Source organism: Herpailurus yagouaroundi, unplaced genomic scaffold (genome assembly GCF_014898765.1).
Source record: "Herpailurus yagouaroundi ecotype Mexico unplaced genomic scaffold, PumYag 216, whole genome shotgun sequence".
Lineage (NCBI taxonomy): Eukaryota > Metazoa > Chordata > Mammalia > Carnivora > Felidae > Herpailurus > Herpailurus yagouaroundi.
The window spans coordinates 6,180,605-6,198,385 of NW_024412447.1; the positions used below are offsets into that span (position 1 = coordinate 6,180,605).

The following is a 17,781-nucleotide window of genomic DNA, read 5'->3' on the forward strand; positions in this document are numbered from 1 at the left end:
GGTCCTTCCCAGCCCATTCTACTCTCCTTATGACCATCACCCACACAGCTTTCCCTGAAGAATGTTCTGTACTAACAGGCATTCCATGAAAAGGAAAGGGGAAAGAAATACGAATTACTGGTTAAATCAAGTCTACAAGCCAAAGTTTGTCTTAAATAGCTATAGACCATTTTACTGTTTTTAGTGTCTTCCTTTAAGATCCTTAAAGGTAACCACTAAACCACACATTCTTAGGAGATGAATTCCACATGGCTTTAAGACGCAATTGTTTTAACGGTGTTTTTGATAGATGGAGGTGAATGTGTTGAAACTTTTATTAACATTCAGTTTAAAAAGCTTTACACCTGCGGCATGCCAAGATCTAGAAGATTCTTAAAGAAGTTACCCATTAGGGTGTGGTCCTTGGTTTAGAAGTCGTGGGGCCTTGGTAATTTTTTGTTAAGTGGTTTAAGAATTCACAGTCTTGGTCCAGGGCTGGTAATATTGTGCCATTTTTTTCTCCCTTCAGGGAAGAAGAGACACTATTATACCTGCAGGCTCCCAGCATGTTAGTGCCTTACAGGTGACTCTTTAACATCTTCTATGGATTAACAATTTGATCTAAATCAGCCTCAAGGCTCCCTCAGAAAAGAGGGTGAAGGAGAAAAGCACCAAAATATTTCTCAGGCTCTACCTTAAATATAGTTTATGTGTGTGGTAAAACATACGTGCCATAAAATTCACCACTTTTAACGATTTGTAAGTAGAGAGTTCCATGGCATTAAGTTCCTTCACATTTCTGTGCAACCACTACCATCCGTTTCTAGAACTTTCTTGTCATTTCAAACCCAAGCTCTGTACTTATTAAACACTAACTCCTCATTTCCTTCTCTTCCAGCTCCTGGCACCCACCATTTTCCTGCAGGCCTCTGTGAGTTTGATACTCCTAGGTCCCTGATGTAAGTGAAATCATATGGTATTTGTCCTCTTGTGTCTGGATTATGTTTAAGTGCAGTTTTGATACATAGAACAGTGCCCTTACAGTGAGTAAGGACACAGTGTAGGTAGTTGTTACTTCTACATCAGAAGTCTTTAGCCTGGAGCCCTTGGATGAGTCCTAGGAATCTGAAACTCCTTTAAGAGATGGGTTTCCTACTTACAAAGTTTTATAGGAGCCTTAACCCAGAAGATGCTGATTGCTGTTCTGGATCCTCTCTGTTTTGAGAACACCCCCTTGGTCCCAAACCAGTATTGACTGACTTCAGGTAGCAACAAACCACCAACATGGTCGTATTTGTTGTATGGCTCTGGATTTTGCTGACGATTCCAATTTGATGCCTAATGGAGTGTCACTCATTCCGTAAAACCCCAGTCCTATGTTTAGCGGGCCACTTAAGAACTTTGAGCTCACCTTCAAATGAACACTATCTAATGCAAACGCAACTCAAAACCACAATAAGCCACAACTTCATACCCATTACAATGACTAGGATCAAAAAACCAGAAAACAACACGTATTGGTAAGGATGTTGAAAAATGGGAACCCTTGTGCATTGCTGGTCGGAATGTACAATGATGCATTCCCTGTGGATAGTAGTATAGCAATTCCTCAAAAGTTAAAAATAGAATTGCTATATGACCCAACAATCCCACTTCTGTATATACACCCAAAAGAACTGAAAGCAGGAATTCCAAACAGGTATTTGTTTGGTATTTGCTCATACTCAAAGCAACATTATTCCCAATAGTCAAAAGAACAGTCCAAGTAAAGATCCATGAGGAATGGATAAACCAAAATGTAGTATATACACACAATGGAATATTACTCAGCCTAAAAAAAAAATAAAGGTGATTCTGACACTGGCTACAACATGGATGAACCTTGAGGGCATTATGCCAAGTAAAATGAACCAATCACAAAAGCACAAATACCGTATGATTCCACTTACATGAGCTATTTAGAGTAGTCAAATTCACGGAGACAAAATGTTAAATAGTGGTTGTCAGGGACTTCGGGGGAGGAAGAATGGGGAGTCCATGTTTACTGGGAACAGAGCTTCACTTTGGAAACATGAAAGAGTTCTAGAGAGGATGGTGGTGACTGCTACCCAGCAACGTGTACGTTTTTTTTGTTTGTTTTGTTTTGTTTTTTGAGAGAGAGAGTGCACACACAGGTGAGGGACAGAGGGAGAAAGAATCTTTTTTTTTTTTTTTTTTTAACATTTGTTCATTTTTGAGAAACAGAATAAGAGTGAGGGAGGGGCAGAGAGAAAGGGAGACACAGAATCCAAAGCAGGCTCCTGGCTCCGAGCTGTTAGCACAGAACCCAGTGCAGGGCTTGAACTCACGAACCTCGAGATCATGACCTGGGCTGAAAAGTCAGACACTCAATCTAGTGAGCCACCCAGCCGCCTCAGAGACAGACAATCTTAAGCAAGCTCCACACTCCACTCTGAGCCGACTTGGGGCTCAAATCTTAAGACTTAGGTTTGATCTTATGATCCTAGGACCATGACCTGATCCAAAATCAAGAGCTGGATGTTTAACCAATTGAACCACCCGGGTACCCCTGTGAAGGTACTTTTAATGACCATGAACTATACACTTAGAAATGGTTAAAATGCTAAGTTTTATGTTGCACATATTTTATTAAATAAAACACATATAAAGAAATGTCTAATGCTGTCTGATCATTATTCCCTGCTCCTGCAGAAAGTTAAAAGCCTTGTGTGCAGTTTATCCCAAACTCTGTGTTCTGAAAAGAAACAAAATGCAGTAAGTAGCAAAATCATTTTTCAGAAGCTGGGACTGCCTTAGTTGGGTTTTTCAGTAAAAAAAAAAAAATAGTAATAATAATTTCAGGGGTGCCTGGGTGGCTCATTCGGTTAAGCATTCGACTTTGGCTCAGGTCATGATCTTGCCTTTCCCAAGTTCCAGCCCCACATCAGACTCTGTGCTGACAGCTCAGAGCCTAGAGCCTGCTTCAGATTCTGTGTCTCTGTCACTCTCTCTCTCTCCCCCCCTTCCCTGCTCATGTGTCTCTCTCTCAAAAACAAAAACATTTAAATAGAGACAAAAAATAAATCACTGCAGCATCATAGCCCCTCCCTCTTGCTCCCTTCATCACCACAAGAGGAAAGCAGGGGGAAAGACAAAAAAAAAAAAAAAACAAAATTCTAAACCAGAGACAGCAGGGCAAGCCTTTATGGGACTAGAGTGATTTCCAGGAGCCAGGAAGCTGCCCCTCAAAGGCAGCCCATTCAACATGGACGGGGGGAGAAACTCAGAGCTAAGTCACAAGAGAAGCCCACCTGTCCGGTCACCCACCTCCCAGGGGCAGCACAGGCACCTGCCCAGTGATCACCTGCTAAGGTGCCTCACCAGGAGGTGTGAGTGCTCCTTCCCGCTCTGCAATCACTTACCTCACAAAAATGGTTCTCGATAATGTTCAAAGCAGTCAGGGCAACCTGAGGGTTCTCATGAAGTTGCAAGGCCTCAATTTTATCAACACCACCGATTTCTTCTATCAGGAGACACATGTTTTCCTTCTCTGAAAGCTTCTCTGCTGCCTGTGGGCATGTAAGAAAAAAAGTTCTTTGGAGGCGGAGCTTCGCCTCAGGAGAGTCAAAGGCTCCTGTTCCAGAATGGGCAGCCATAGTTTTATTTTTCCCTAATTAAGACTGCAGGATCTTACTCCTCTTTTGGGTATTTATAGTACACATATTTAGGTTTATATTAATTGCACAAAATACAATTTTTGCCAAGTAAGCTGCCCTCCACAAATACATTGTTATTACTGTTTAATAGCTATCTCCCTTCTAATTAATGGAAATGGTTTAAAATACAGTTTGAGGGGGGGCACCTGGGTAGCTCAGTCAGTTAAGCATCTGACTTTGGCTCAAGTCATAATCTCACAGCTCATGAGCTCGAACTCCACTTTGGGGGAGCCCTGCTTCTCTGTCTCCCCTTCTCTGCCCTTCGTGGTATTCTCTCTCTTCCCCGGTCTCTCTCCCCTTGCTCACTTGTGCCCTCTCACTCTCAAAAAAAAATAGTAATACAGTTTGAAAGAATGTTCAAGTAATGCTTTATTTTTGAGAGAGAGAGAGAGAGCATGAGCAGGGGAGGGGCAAAGAGAGAGGGGGACAGAGGATCTGAAGTGGGCTCTGCACTGACAGCAGTGAGCCCAATGTGGGGCTCGAACCCACAAACCATGAGATTACAACCTGAGCCGAAGTCGGATGCTCAACCGACTGAGTCACCCAGGCACCCTAAGTAATGCTATTTAGATAGAGGTGTTCTGGCCCTACCCTCACCGTAAAGCCTTGAGAGGTAAGACTAAGGGGACCCTGAGCAACACCATGGCAAATAACCAAGTCCCTGGAAACAAATAACATGAGTGGATTTAATCCAATGCTGATCATCGGATTTGTCATCTGGGGCTGTTCATTCATTCAAACACTTGTACATAGACTGTGGGCGAGGCCTACAAAACTAGAGCTCAAGATGGGATTTAGAAAAGGCCTTTTCATAACTCATTTTTGGGGCAGACAGGTAGATAATTGTTGCAATACAGAAAGTAGAACACAGTAAATGATCAGTGGTTTACGTTATAGAAGATGTACATAAAAGGCTTGGGAAGTAACACACCTTCTTGAAAAACAGTGCTGCGCCAGGGCCAACCATAGGAAACTCCCAGCATTCCCAAAACAAGGAATGGCAAGGACAACTTTTTGAAGGGTTAAGTGTTGCTTATTAGGAGAAGAGGGAATAATCCAGCTAGCTAAATAGCCTATTTGGGGAAAGAGAAGTAAAGAAGCAGCTTTGGTGTCATCTCTGAAGGGTTCTGCTCTTTATTTTGTGAGCAATAAGAAAACCTCCTGTGGTCCAAATTAAACCTTATTTAGGTCACACCATCTACCTGATGAGAGTCTGTACTGTTTTGTCTAAAGCTGGACACTCTTTGGTCCTATCTGGGGTCCAAAATGAGTTTTGGCTTTCAGTGAAGAAACCAAGGCAGGACCAATGAGCTAGCATAGCCTCAGAAAGAAAGCTGGGGGATGTGGGATGACCCAGGGCAAGCAGAGCCTTGGAGAAGGATTCTGGATGTTGGCAGAAGAGCAAACAGCCCCAAAGTCACTTCAAGCTGCACTCTGCCAGCCATTAGAGGCTCTCTGCTACCTTGTCCTCCTAACCTGCTATTCCAGTGCCTTTCTCTGATCTATCAGATGTGGTTTTCCCAGATGCCTCCAAGGAAAAAAAAAATCCCAAATGTTTAATTCAAATGAAACAGATGAAGTTCAATTTCTCCAGCCCACAAGTGTGCTTTCACCAATGTGTTATGTCGTTATGTCCAACTTTGTCTATGGGCAGCCAAGTCTCTATGCTTCATCCATGTGATTTGCTCAGTCTTCATGTCTAATTGGGTGCTATTTCAAATCTGTTCTTGACTCAGGTCAGTTCTTTCTAAGACAGTTACATGAAAAGGATGATTAAAGTGAGCTTTTAAAAGGAATCCCCTGGTGTTACTTTGAAATTCTTCAAACGGCTTCGTCGCATATAAAAGGACCTTAACCAGATGAATATAGCCAGCCTTCAAGATGGCCTCAGATGATCTCTAACTCCTGATATTCACACCCTTGTATAGTTCCCTCCCATGTTGAGTGGGGCTGATCTGTGTAACCAATCCATTCCATGTTGTTGGAATGACTTCCAAGGTTAGGTCATAAAAGCCACTGGGGCGTCCACCTTGCTTTCCTAGATTGCTTGTTCCAGAGGAAGCCAGCTACCATGATGAGAATACACATAAATGGTCCTATGAAGAGCTCCAGGTCCAGGAAAGTGACAACTTTCCAGGCATATGAATGAGCCATCTTGAAAGCTGCTCCTCAGCCTCCATCAAGCCTTCACATGAAACTGCAGCCCCAGTTGACACCTTGAATCTCATAATAGACCCTGAGCCAGAACCATCTAGCTAAGCTATCCCCAGATTCCTAACCCCAGAAACTAGATGAGATAATAAAGTAAAAGCTTGGTTTGGGAACATAATTCGTTCCAGAAACATGCTCGTAATCCAACACACTTGTCTATCAAAGCTAATTTCCCCATAAGAAATAATGGGAACTCAGATGAATCATTCCACAACCCCAAAATATTCATATAAAAATCATTATAATACTGTAATATAATACAAAATAAATACAAGGTATAAAGAAACACTAATTAACCTGCACTTATCTTTGAAAATCTTTATGGCTGGTGTGAAGGAGACAAGGGAGAGGAGGGTTATTGTGTGGGACAAACTTCACTATCACTAACGGAATCACTGCTATCTATTGGCTCAATAGAATCTTTTTCTTTTCATGCAACTTTAACAAGGAGCCTATCCGATGACATTGCTTTTGCTCCTTTTGAGGATTTTGCGGAAATAACATTGCATTGTTGTTAAACAGATTAATTGCTCACACTGCTACAGTCTTATTTGTGTGGTGCTTTTCTACAAAATTTTGCACTATCTCCCACATTTTACACATCTCCATAATCTCATTTGAAGTGAGGGATTCCTCTGCCTTTTTCTTCTCTCCTCTGCAGAGGCCATCTCCTGCAAAACCTCTTGCTGTTATTCACGAAGCAGACCCATCAGTCTGTCAGTGGTCAGCTCCCAGCCATGTTCCTCTACCAGCTCTTGAATGTCATCCTCATTCACCTCCAGTCCCATGGCCTTTTCCAAGAACACAATTTCATCAACAACTGCTGGCTCCTATTCATAAGCAAGCCCCTCTAAGTCATGTCCAAGAATGCAATCGGGCCACAGTTTTCTCCAAGCAAAATCAAGGGTTCTCTCGGTGATCCCATACCAGGCTTTATCAATGATCTTGAGGCAGTTCATGATGTGCAAATGATTTTTCCAAAACCCTCGGAGGGTAAGGTTTGTTCCTTTAGTCACCTTGAAGCATTGCTGAAATAGTGCTTTGCTATGAAGCTTTTTAAAGTTCGAAATGAACCTCCTGATCCATGGGCTAGAAAATTGGAATGGTGTTGGGAGGAAGGAACTTGACCTTAATGAACTCAAGTTCCTTCAGTAAGTGGTTCTCAAAGCCTGGCAGGTGAACAGGAGCATTATCCATAACCAGTAAGGTTTTGTGTGACAAATTCTTTTCTAAAATTCTGCAGGACTGAAGGCCTCATTGATCCACCCAATGAACAAGATATGAGTGACCCAAGACTTACTGTTGGACCTCCACATAATGTTTAACTGGCTCTTCTGCACCTTGCATTTCTTGAAGGCTCATGGATTCTTGGAATCATACACGAACAGGGGCTTGACTTTAAAATCCCCACTTGCGGGGCACCTGGCTGGCTCAGTAGGTCGAGTAGGTGGCTCAGTAGGCTGACTTCGGCTCAGGTCACAATCTTGCAGTTGGTGAGTTTGAGCCCCACATCAGGTTCTGTGTGGACAGCTCAGAGCCCGCTTAGAATTCTGTGTCTCCCTCTCTCCCTTTTCCCTCATTCACACACACACACATGCACACCCTCTGTCTCTCTCAAAAATAAATCATAAAAAAATAAAATAAAATCCCCACTTGTGGGGCACCTGGGTGGCTCAGTCAGTTAAGTTTCTGACTTTGGCTCAGGTCATGATCTCATGGTTCATGGGCTCAAGCCCCACGTCAGACTCTGTGTGGACAGCTCAGAGCCTGGAGCCTGCTTCAGATTCTGTGTCTCTGTGTCTGTCTGTCTGTCCGTCTCTCTCTCTGCCCCTCCCCAGATTGTGCTCTCTGAATAATAAACTTAAAAAATTATTAAAAACAAAATAAAATCCCTGCTTGCATTAGCACCAAGCATGAGGGTGAGACGGTCTTTTGTGGGCTTGTGACTGGGCATTATGTGCTCTTATCTTGTAATGTCGGTCCTCTTTGGTATCTTTTTCCAAAAAAAGCCCTGGCTCATCAAGTTAAAAACTTGTTCTGGCAGGTCACACTTGGAAACCATGAGTTTCTGGAACTCGGTGGCAGTAGCTTTAGCTGCCTTAGCATCAGAACGCGCAGCCTCTCCATGTCTCGCAACACTATGGATGTCACTTCTCCTCTTAAAGTTATCAAACCAGTCCCTGCTTGCTTTGAAGACTTCATTTTCTGTTGACATACCTGGCAGTTTACTTACAGGGTTGGTGTACAAGGCCTTTGCCTTCTTGCAGACAAAGTTCTTGGGCACAGCATCACCTGCTAGTTTCTTCTACCTAAAACAGAAGCAACTTTTCTACATCTTCCAGAACATGTGGCCATTGCTTTGATATTTGATATCCTTTTGCTGCATCCAGCCCCCTTCTTTCTTCTTTAATATTGTGCAAATGGTCAACGTCGACTTCTTCTAAAATCTTGCAGTTTTAGCCACTCACATACCTCGTTCATACTTCTTGATTTCCTTCGTCACTTCCACCGTAGTCATCTCCTTATTACCATCTTTCTTTTCAATCTTTTTCTGCCTGGGGGCCATGTCTAAGCTCGCATGGATGCTGACTACAGTAATTATTAAACTCTTGTCATATACTATATTTAATGTAACTAGCAATAAGGCATAGAGTAAAGGGTCTATATCTACAGGCAACCTGACCTAGAATGGGAGAATTCCTAAGCTTACTCTTGTATGGAAAAGCAAAGGACTGTCCACAGGTGCTTTGAAGTGACAAAAAATACACTAGTGCCAGTTGTGGGCACCTTCCAACATTCTGAAAAATCGTCAATTTCTGCCAAACACTGCAGCCTGAAACTGAGCATCCAAGCATGGAAGATGATCGCCCACAATCCAGTAGCAAGAGAGAGAGAAGAACCATTGGCTCAGTTGTGAATCATGGGACATTTGGCATCATGTATGACTTGTATTGCAAGGCATAGATTGTTTATCAGGTTAAAACTTATTAGAAATGTTTGCTTGTCTTGTAGAACATGCACAGAACAAGTTACTCACAATCCAAGGTTTTATTGTATTTGTTTTAGACCAGTAGGGAGTAACTGATCATGCAGCAATATAGAACTGACACAAATGGTTTATGAACATTGGCTTAATTTGCCTTTATTTCAGAAATAAAACTTTCCTGGAGTTCTAATTCAAGGCTTTGTAGTCCAATTTCAGCATCTATCTCTGCTAACTTCTTGCTTCTCTTTCAGGTGTATCCTATGTTTTAGCCTTCTAGAAGAGCCAGCCATGTGGTGTACAGGACTGCTTTTCCCGGCTTCAAACATTTGATTGGTTTCTCCATCTCACTCAGAGTAAGCCAAGGTTTTCACATACCTTATGTGATATGGATGCTCTGAGCCTGACCACCACCTTCCATCCCTTTGCTCCCGCCCATCCTTGAGCCCTCTTTCCCCAGATATCCATAAGATTCACTCATTTCTCTTTGGTCTTTGCATGCATGTTCTTCCTGAGGCAAGTTTCTCCTGACTACTACATTGACGGGATCACCATTACCTTCCCGCTCTGAGGCATCAGCGACTGACCCTTCATCACATAAACTCCCAGTTGTTGGGTCTGTTTCTCTCCCCATTAATATAGAAGCTCTACCAGAGCAAGGACTTTGTTCTGTGGTATCCTGAGCATCTGAAACAATGTTAGGCATATGGTCACTCACTTGAAAAAATGAAGATGGGCCTTCTTTGAAAGGCCTCTTGTTTTTGTTTTCCATAGGATGCATGAACAGGAGGAAGGTTGGGGGAATGGAAAGAGAATCCACATAGGGGTTTTAAGAACCAAAATAAACGCCTTCGGTTTGGAGACTGCTATTTCAAAACCAACCTGCTTAAAAAAAACCAAAACAAAACAAAACAAAACAAAAAAACCAATCTGCTTAGAGCAGCTCACCTTGAGGATAAGAGAGATAACATCAAGGATGATGGTAACAATTTTGGGGTCTTGGATGGTAAGCAGATTCACCAGTGGCTCTAAGACTCCAGAGTGGACAAGCTGGATCAACTGGTCTATGGTGCCTCCAGTTGTGAAGTTTGCCACGGTCCAAACAGCCTCTTTCTGGACTTTAAATTCTCCCTGAAGAAACAATGTTTACAATCTTTATGGATCCTGAAGAACTTAAATATAGCAATGCTAACTTAGTTCAATTTCTAGGTAGGCTGGTGACAACCAAGACTGTATATATAATTTACGTCGAACACATCAGCAATTTGCCTCTAGTTCTTGAACAGAGGATAGCACCTTTGAGAAGCCAAGGAGCAGACAGGCTCCCATTAGGACTTAGAGGGAAGTTCTAAGTTGGAATGGACTCATTTCCTTAAGTCAGGTTATGGGAATAATATAATGAACATAAACCAATCCAGATAATCTATATATATTAGAAATTATCCTTGGAATTATTTTATTTTTTAACTTTTGAGAGAGAGAAAGGCAGAGCGTGAGGAGGGGAAGGGCAGATGCCCTTAGTCTTTCGGATGCAGGGAAACTATGGACAAGAAGCTCCATAGCTACAAAACTGAGCACACAAAGTGATCTCAGGGAATGAGCCAGACCAGAGGTGTCAGAGGAAGACCATTGAAATATCACTCAATGCATTCCTTGCATTTGTAAGAAACACTTTGCCCAGAGATCTGGGAGTAATTTATCATAGATCCTTCTATCCCTGTGCAGAAGGAGTTATTCCCATTTTATGGCTGGGGAAAACTGTGACCTCAGTGGAAAGAAAGAAAGAAAAGAAAGGAAAGAAAGAAAGAAAGAAAGGAAAGAAAGAAAGAAAAAAAAAAAGAAACTCAATAACCAAAAACAACTTCGGGCTCCAAGCCAACTATAGTTCAAAAAGTAATTTGAAGTAAGATTACTTCTTGATTCAAGGCTGGATGTCTTTTTAATTTTTTTTTAGTGTTTATTTATTTTTGAGAGAGAGAGAGAGAGAGAGAGAGAGAGAGAGAGAGAGAGAGAGACAGACATGAGACAAAGAATCCCAAGCAGGCTCCAGGCTCTGAGCTGTCAGCACAGAGCCCAATGTGGGGCTTGAACTTAGGAACCATGAGAACATGACCTGAGCTGAAATCGGGCACTTAACCGACTGAGCCACCAGGTGCCCCCATGACTGGAGGTTTCTGATGAGAATCTATATAGACTCATGGTAGCACACAGGATAGGAAGCATCTAATAGATCAAAAGATGCCTTGATTCAGGTTGCACACCTAGGAACCCACCATCCAACCCCAGGACAGGAACACCACCGGCAGCTTCTCTTTCCCATCCTATTCCACTTGCCTCCCTGCCCCCAACCAGACAAAACCACTCCTGGCTTGTGTCACCTATAGATGATTAAACTGAGCCCATCCATTCAAAGGGGACAAAAAGAAATGCTGACGGATAGGAGTTGTTCTGGGGAGGGAAGTGGGAATCTGGAGGAAGAAGGAGGTTTTGTTTTACTTCTACTCTTATATCTGGATTTTCAGTATATATTGCCACTCCAATCAATGTGATTTTTACGCTGAAAAAAATCCAGTGTACAATATCACCATAACCCAATAGGTTCTTCTTCCTCAAACAGAACAAAACCTCCCCCTCTCTTGACAAGTAGAGTGGATGCCACATTCTTCTAACACCAAAGATAAACCAATATTTACCAGCTCAGGATTTTTTTCTGAATATTTGAGCTGGGGGGGGGGCGCGGGGGGGGCAAGGGTCACCTTTTCATTGAACAATGCTTGTTTAGTCTCCTAAGTCTTTAATGGGTTGTCCAAAATGGATGCCTCTTCCTTTTTTTTTCCCAGGGAGAATTAGGAAACTAAGGTTTCATAGCTCTGTTGTGATCTTGATTAATTTGCTTCTTAGGTGGTGTCTGAACTCCTGAAGGGGTTCAATGTGGGGCCAATTGGAAAACAGCCTTTTGTCACAGAGTGCACCACTTACGTTTTTTAGCAGAGCCACCAAGGGAGGCAGCGTGCCACAAGCAATCAGCTGCTGGATGTGCTGGCAGGGCCCTGCAGCCACGTTGCTCAAGGCCCAAGCCGCCTCCTTCTGGATGGAGGACCTGGGATGCATCAGGAGCTGGGGCAGCACGTTCAGGATGCCCGCGTCAATGGCCACCTGGGTCTGGTGATCCGTTCCTGTGACGATGTTCCCCACGGTGCGGAGAGAGGGGGTCTGGAAGAACAAGGCTGCAAGTGTAAGCAAGCTTTGCCAATTTATCACAACAGGAGGGGACAGTCACACCAAGCTATGTGCACTCCCAAATATGCGTCCTGCTATGTTGATGGTGCTCAGGAAACCTGTGAATGATGATCAAATCCATGATCTTTATTAATTCAGCACATCCGTAGCCATTTGCATAGTTTGAAGGTACTTGCTAGCCTCTCAACAGTTCCAGGTTCAGTGAGACAGAGGTCAAGGGATGGCTTTATTAAGAAATGACGCTGTCCTTTCCATAATCTTACACTGGGAAAATCGCTAAATTGATTACAGTATTTATAATGTGGTAACTTCTACTGAATTTGTATTTAGCAGGAGTGTCAGGTTCCTGCTGTATATTTAATTGGAGCTAATGAGATCCCAATGGCATTTGTTGATGTGTTCACAAACACCCTCTCAACTCTGAAGGTCCCCAGGATGGGTCTGCAATTGGGCTCAAGACAACAGTCCTCTGAGGGCTGACTGTGCATTCATTTTGGTTTCTCTGCACTGTAGTGGCTGCCCCAGCACAGACCACCAACAGTTCTAGAGTTTTCCTAGCCTTTCATGCTAGGTATCTGCTACTCAAGTGAGAGGTGCAATAGGCCAATCACAGCCTTGGCAGGATGGTTCCAAATGGGCCCTTGACACCCAGGACATACAGCTTCTTATTTCTTCTTATTCTCTTCATACCCTCCCTCCTCTCAATATCATCCCCCAAACTAACCTTGATGTCTGAATAATATTATGCTAATCTAGGCACAGATGATTGCGAAGCCTGCATAAATATACAAGGCTAGCCATAGAAGTCAAAAGGGGCACCCATGTTTTAAGGCATGTCTTCAAGAAGCTTATAAGTGACATGTTTCCTATCCTAGCCAAGTATTTGATGTTGACTTTGTTTCATTTTTACCTAGACTATTTCAGTAGTCCAATAACAAACTGGGGAGAGGATAAGAGGGAATTTTCTTTTACCCTCGAGTAAGAAATTTAAATGTTATAATGAGCTTTACGTTAGCACACACACGCACACACTCACGCATACCCTGCATTAGCCAACTGGTTAACATCCACATGCACAGACCACTGGAAGGAAAGGCCACAAAAGGGTGGAGGGACCAGAAGCAATTCCAATGTGCTGCTTTTCTATACTTTCTAGTTACCAGATTAAGAAAAAGTAAGTTACTTAACATCCACTAGGCTTTTCGATCAAAATACATTCAAGTCCTTGGCTAGACAGTAGCAGAGACCAGGGCAATGCAGACCACAAGCTTTGTTCTAGGTAAAGTATTAGAGCTGATGGTGGGAGAGGTCTCACTCAAGTGAGTATGACTCCCACATTCTAGTTGGAAGGTTCATACAGAGACAGGCAGGACCAGGGACATTTACCAAGATATTGAGCTCCGAGCTGGTCATGAGCTGGACCAGCCTGGGTAGGACGCCCGTGTCTACCACTTGGCCGATGCGCTCATTACAGCCATCACTGAGGTAGGACAGGGCCCAACAGGTGTCCGAGAGAACCTCGCCATCTTCATGCTGCAGGAGGTGGAAGAGCACGGGCAACATTTGCTTCACTGCTTTCTTGCAGGGGTAAGGGCTCTTGTTTCGGCAAAGGTTGGACAAAGTCCATGTGATGTTCCGCAGAAATGTGATCTGTAACAAGGAGACTGCTTCCAGCATTGGGGGCAAAGAAGGAAAAAGGCCAATGGCTACATGTCCTTGCCATATTTCATCAATATTATTGACCAGTGTGAAGCAAAGAATTTGAGCTTCATGCAGACTTTGTTCTCAGTAGTGATGCACACTAGGGAGACTGAGAACGAGTTTAGGTTTCCTATTCAAATGTTATATGTAGGATCCTTGGATTCTTCAAAATGTCCCTCCCACCTGGACTCAGTTGATGACCCTGTTTTCACTTCTCATCGACAAAACAAAGGTCAAGCAGGAGTTGCTTGGTCTGCCTAGTAACCCTACCAACATGTGGCAACCACATTTCTGATCTTTGTTCAGGGGTCAGTCTTCCTACTCCACATCTGGATCCCATTTTTGCCTTTGAAGATTCTGTCCCCACGACCACCTTTCTGCCCTGGATCGCTCCCACACTCTGGGACCCCTCCGTCTCTCTAGCCACGGTCCTGCTTCTATTTTTAGAGTCCAGCCCTCAAGGATGTGTCTATATTTGCGTCTACCTTGCAGCTTCTTACTTGTTCTTCCACCCCTCTGGTCTGATTTCTGCCCCTACTTCTTTTTACTTAGTGATGAAATCAGCTTTTTCCAAGTCACCAAATCCAACAGCTGCTTTTTCAGTCTTAAAGTTACCATCCCTATCAGAGGTATTTAGTACCCCTCTTGAAAAAGCTCTTTTTGGCACCTATGACCCCAAACCTGCATTTCTATCGCCAAATGGGCTGTTTCTTCTCAGTCTTTGGGGTGGGCTCTGCCTGTCTTCGGAGTGTCAGAACTCTTGAGACTTAGTCACAGGCTCTTCTCATACTCTAGGTCAGGGGTTGGGGCAAATTCTTTCTATAGAAGGCCAGATAGTAAACACTCTCAGCTTTATGGACCATAGGGTCTCTCTGGTGCAACAAGTCATCTTTGCCCTTGTAACATCACAAAAGCAACCGACAATATGGGCATAAATAAATGGGGATGGCCATGCTCCAATAAAACTTTATTTATAAAAGTAAGCATCTAGCCCTGCTCTAGTTGATCTTGCCCAGCTGGATGACAGATGTGTGCACAATCATCTAGACCAACATTATCCATCCTGACATTGCTACAATGGTGTCTCTCACACTCTTCAACTTAATATGTACAACTAAGGCTCTGATTCCTTCTTCCCTCCATCTTCCCATTTCTCTAGGAGGACCGTCATAACAAGCTAACCCAAAACCGGAGGGCATCCTTGCTTCTTTCTATCTCCCATGTCCAACATGGCAGCATCCCATCTCCGTTTGCTATCATTTTACAAGCAGCCAGAAGGGTCTTTCTAAAAGATCAGATCACTTCACTTCCTGCCTTGAGATCCTTCAAAGCCTTCCCTCTGTCAGCATGAGGAAGTCTAAGTCCCTTGCCCTACTTGTCCTCTTACATTGCTCTCTCCTTGTGAACTCCCTGGTCATGTCAGCTTTTTTCTGGTTCCATTAGGTCAGGTTTTCTCCCACCCTGAGGGCTGGGTATTCCCTTGGCTTTTAGAAGCTACCTTCTCTTCATTTTTGTTTGAAGCAAATCTAAAACCCAAATTTATTTCCAGTGGGGTCAGGGTGGGGGAGCTCTATTGTTGCCACATCAATCAACTCTGACTCTAAGCTTCAAATCAAGACCCAGTACCCAGGAACAGAACTGGAGACCCATTAATTCCATCTGTGCCCCTTGAATGGAGAGCTTAGTCATCTACTTTTGAAGGGCTATAATTTTAGAAAAACTCTAATGGAACTCTTCCAATGCCACCACCCCCCCAAAAGTAAAATCAGCACTAGTGGCCCCTGGGGGCAAATTTCCATCAACCTCTACCCAAGGTGATATTCAGTCCTAGGTCTTGCTTATAAGTGCTGTCCTAAGGGGCAAGGCAGCACCCATATGACCTAACTGACTTGAAAATACTTCCACAATTTCAGAAACGTGTCACCTAGCTAGCTTTTCTACTTTAAAGACACTTACAGGTATGGTTGATGAAACCAGGGCCAGCAGATGTGGAATGGCATTGCTCGAGATAACCAGGTCTCTGAATTCTGGGCCATCACCTTCAAATAGATAAGAATGTGACATCTGAACAGGGAACAAAGAGAATCCTGGGGGTAAGTGACTACTTTTTTAAAAGCCTGTGCAAAGGGTGAGATGCCAAAATGCATTCCTGGGTTGGGCAAATACTTAGGATACCCATGAACTAGATTCTCTGTCTCCATCATGTTGGTTGGGTAGATAGACCAGATGTGGGCACCACACAGCAATGACTGTCATAGTCAGTCTGTGGACACATGAAGGAGCCAGCCAATAGCCCAGGAAGTGTCCTCGAGACCCTAAATGCCGATGGTACTTCATAGCATGGTTCTCAAGAAGATGAAGGCCAAATTGTCTTCCCAGAAGATGTTGACATGGGACAGAGGCTTCCAAAAGCAACTCAAAACCAAGTCTGGGGGATGGGTAGATGCTAGCCATCTGCTATCTGCTGCTCAAGCGAGAATACCAATTTGAGACCCTAGAAGTCTCAGTTTGTAATTCTTCAACCACCAGGACAAGGCATATGTTACTTTATACCACCCGATTTTGCCTGTTCCTTACTGAACCAGACAAAATGAGGGACAAAGTCTCTGTAATAGGTGCTTCATTTCTGCAAGCATTTACCACGCAGACTTACTTTATAGTCTGCATTTGCTATCCCAATACCCTAAGTCCTTGGAGGTCTCATCACAGTGTTTGCTTCTGCTGATTCAGTCATGGTGGGTTGTTGACTCTCTGAACTTGAAACTGCTAACATTTGGCTGATCTTAATTTGTCAAAATCCAGAGGGGCCCAATTGAGTTCATATCCCCCCTAAGAGTATTGTATTTATATCCAGCCAGGAATGCTAGAACTTTCAACACTGTCGCACTAACTCCTCAGTTCGTGCTTTCCTGGCCCATGCAGGGAATACAGCAGCAAGCCCCAAACTCACAAGGCCATTTTAGGATTGCATTTTCAGGGAAGACTTTTACCCCAAACTGAGGAAATATTATCTTTTGTTACATTCCCTTGGCAGCTTTTACGGGAGGTAGAATTTTTTCAAGGTCCTGCGTTATGAATGGGTGTGTCATAAATGTCACAGTGCATGGGTCAAAGACTGGTCTTCTGTTCCCGAGGCCATTGAGACCTGAGGCCGTAGGACCCCAGTATTGGCAGATGGCCTTAGGCGGCCTTTAGCTTTCAGTACGTACTGCATCATCTAGTTTCAGCTTTAATTTTCAGCCTCTGAACTTGACTCTGAATTTTGGAAAAGCCTGTCAGAGCCTCCCCACTGTTTCTAGATATTTAAACTCAGATGATCAAGTCTATGATGCTACCCAAAGAACTCCCATAGCATGCCAGGCCAGGTGCCTGACCCACTGGTTTCCTAGCCCTTTATGAGGAGAGTCTTACCTGCTATATTACCAAGGGCCCATACTGCCTGTTCACACACAGTCATGTGGGGGGAAGACAGGAGCTCAACCAAAGGTTGGATGGCCCCACTTTCCACAACTGCCTGAGTCTGCTCTGAAGTCCCAGAAGCAATGTTGGTCAGAGCCCAGGCTGCCTCGAACTGCAAGCAGGGGTGAAGTGAGGACTTCAGGAACTCCACCAGCCTGGGAATGAGCCCGGCTTCAACAATCAGTTTTAGAGGAGGGTTCCTTTCACGGGACAGCATTTTCCTTCGCAATCAGAGGGAAAAAAATAAAAGCAAGTCATGTGAGTCTGATATTAAGAACCTCCTTTATAAATGCTCTTGGCATTTCTAGCTATCAAACAAGACTAACAGCTGGGCCAGAGCCACTTAATATCCTAAAGTCCAGCCCATGGCACTTGGCAGTGATGAAGCAACATTTTTCCCTTCAGGTATTATCTATGAGCAGAGATTCCTATAGAGGCCAATTTAAATTAAGCAATTCATCTCTGACAACACTTGCATATCTTAAGATGTTC

General features: G+C 43.6%; 1 protein-coding gene across 3 annotated transcripts in view; it reads right to left on the minus strand.

Annotated features, from left to right (window-relative positions):
* Positions 1 to 296: 296 nt before the first annotated feature.
* KPNA7 (karyopherin subunit alpha 7) overlaps positions 297 to 17,781 on the minus strand; it is a 122,346-nt gene continuing 104,861 nt past the window's right edge. For all 3 annotated transcript variants that reach the window (XM_040455902.1, XM_040455901.1, XM_040455900.1), the window contains 7 exons: positions 17,242 to 17,510; positions 15,787 to 15,869; positions 13,516 to 13,779; positions 11,869 to 12,102; positions 9,838 to 10,020; positions 3,402 to 3,548; positions 297 to 502 (listed from right to left, as the gene is read on the minus strand). In XM_040455902.1, coding sequence (XP_040311836.1) covers positions 389 to 502; positions 3,402 to 3,548; positions 9,838 to 10,020; positions 11,869 to 12,102; positions 13,516 to 13,779; positions 15,787 to 15,869; positions 17,242 to 17,510 — 1,294 coding nt within the window. In that variant the 3' untranslated portion in view covers positions 297 to 388. The remainder of the gene's footprint in view (positions 503 to 3,401; positions 3,549 to 9,837; positions 10,021 to 11,868; positions 12,103 to 13,515; positions 13,780 to 15,786; positions 15,870 to 17,241; positions 17,511 to 17,781) is intronic.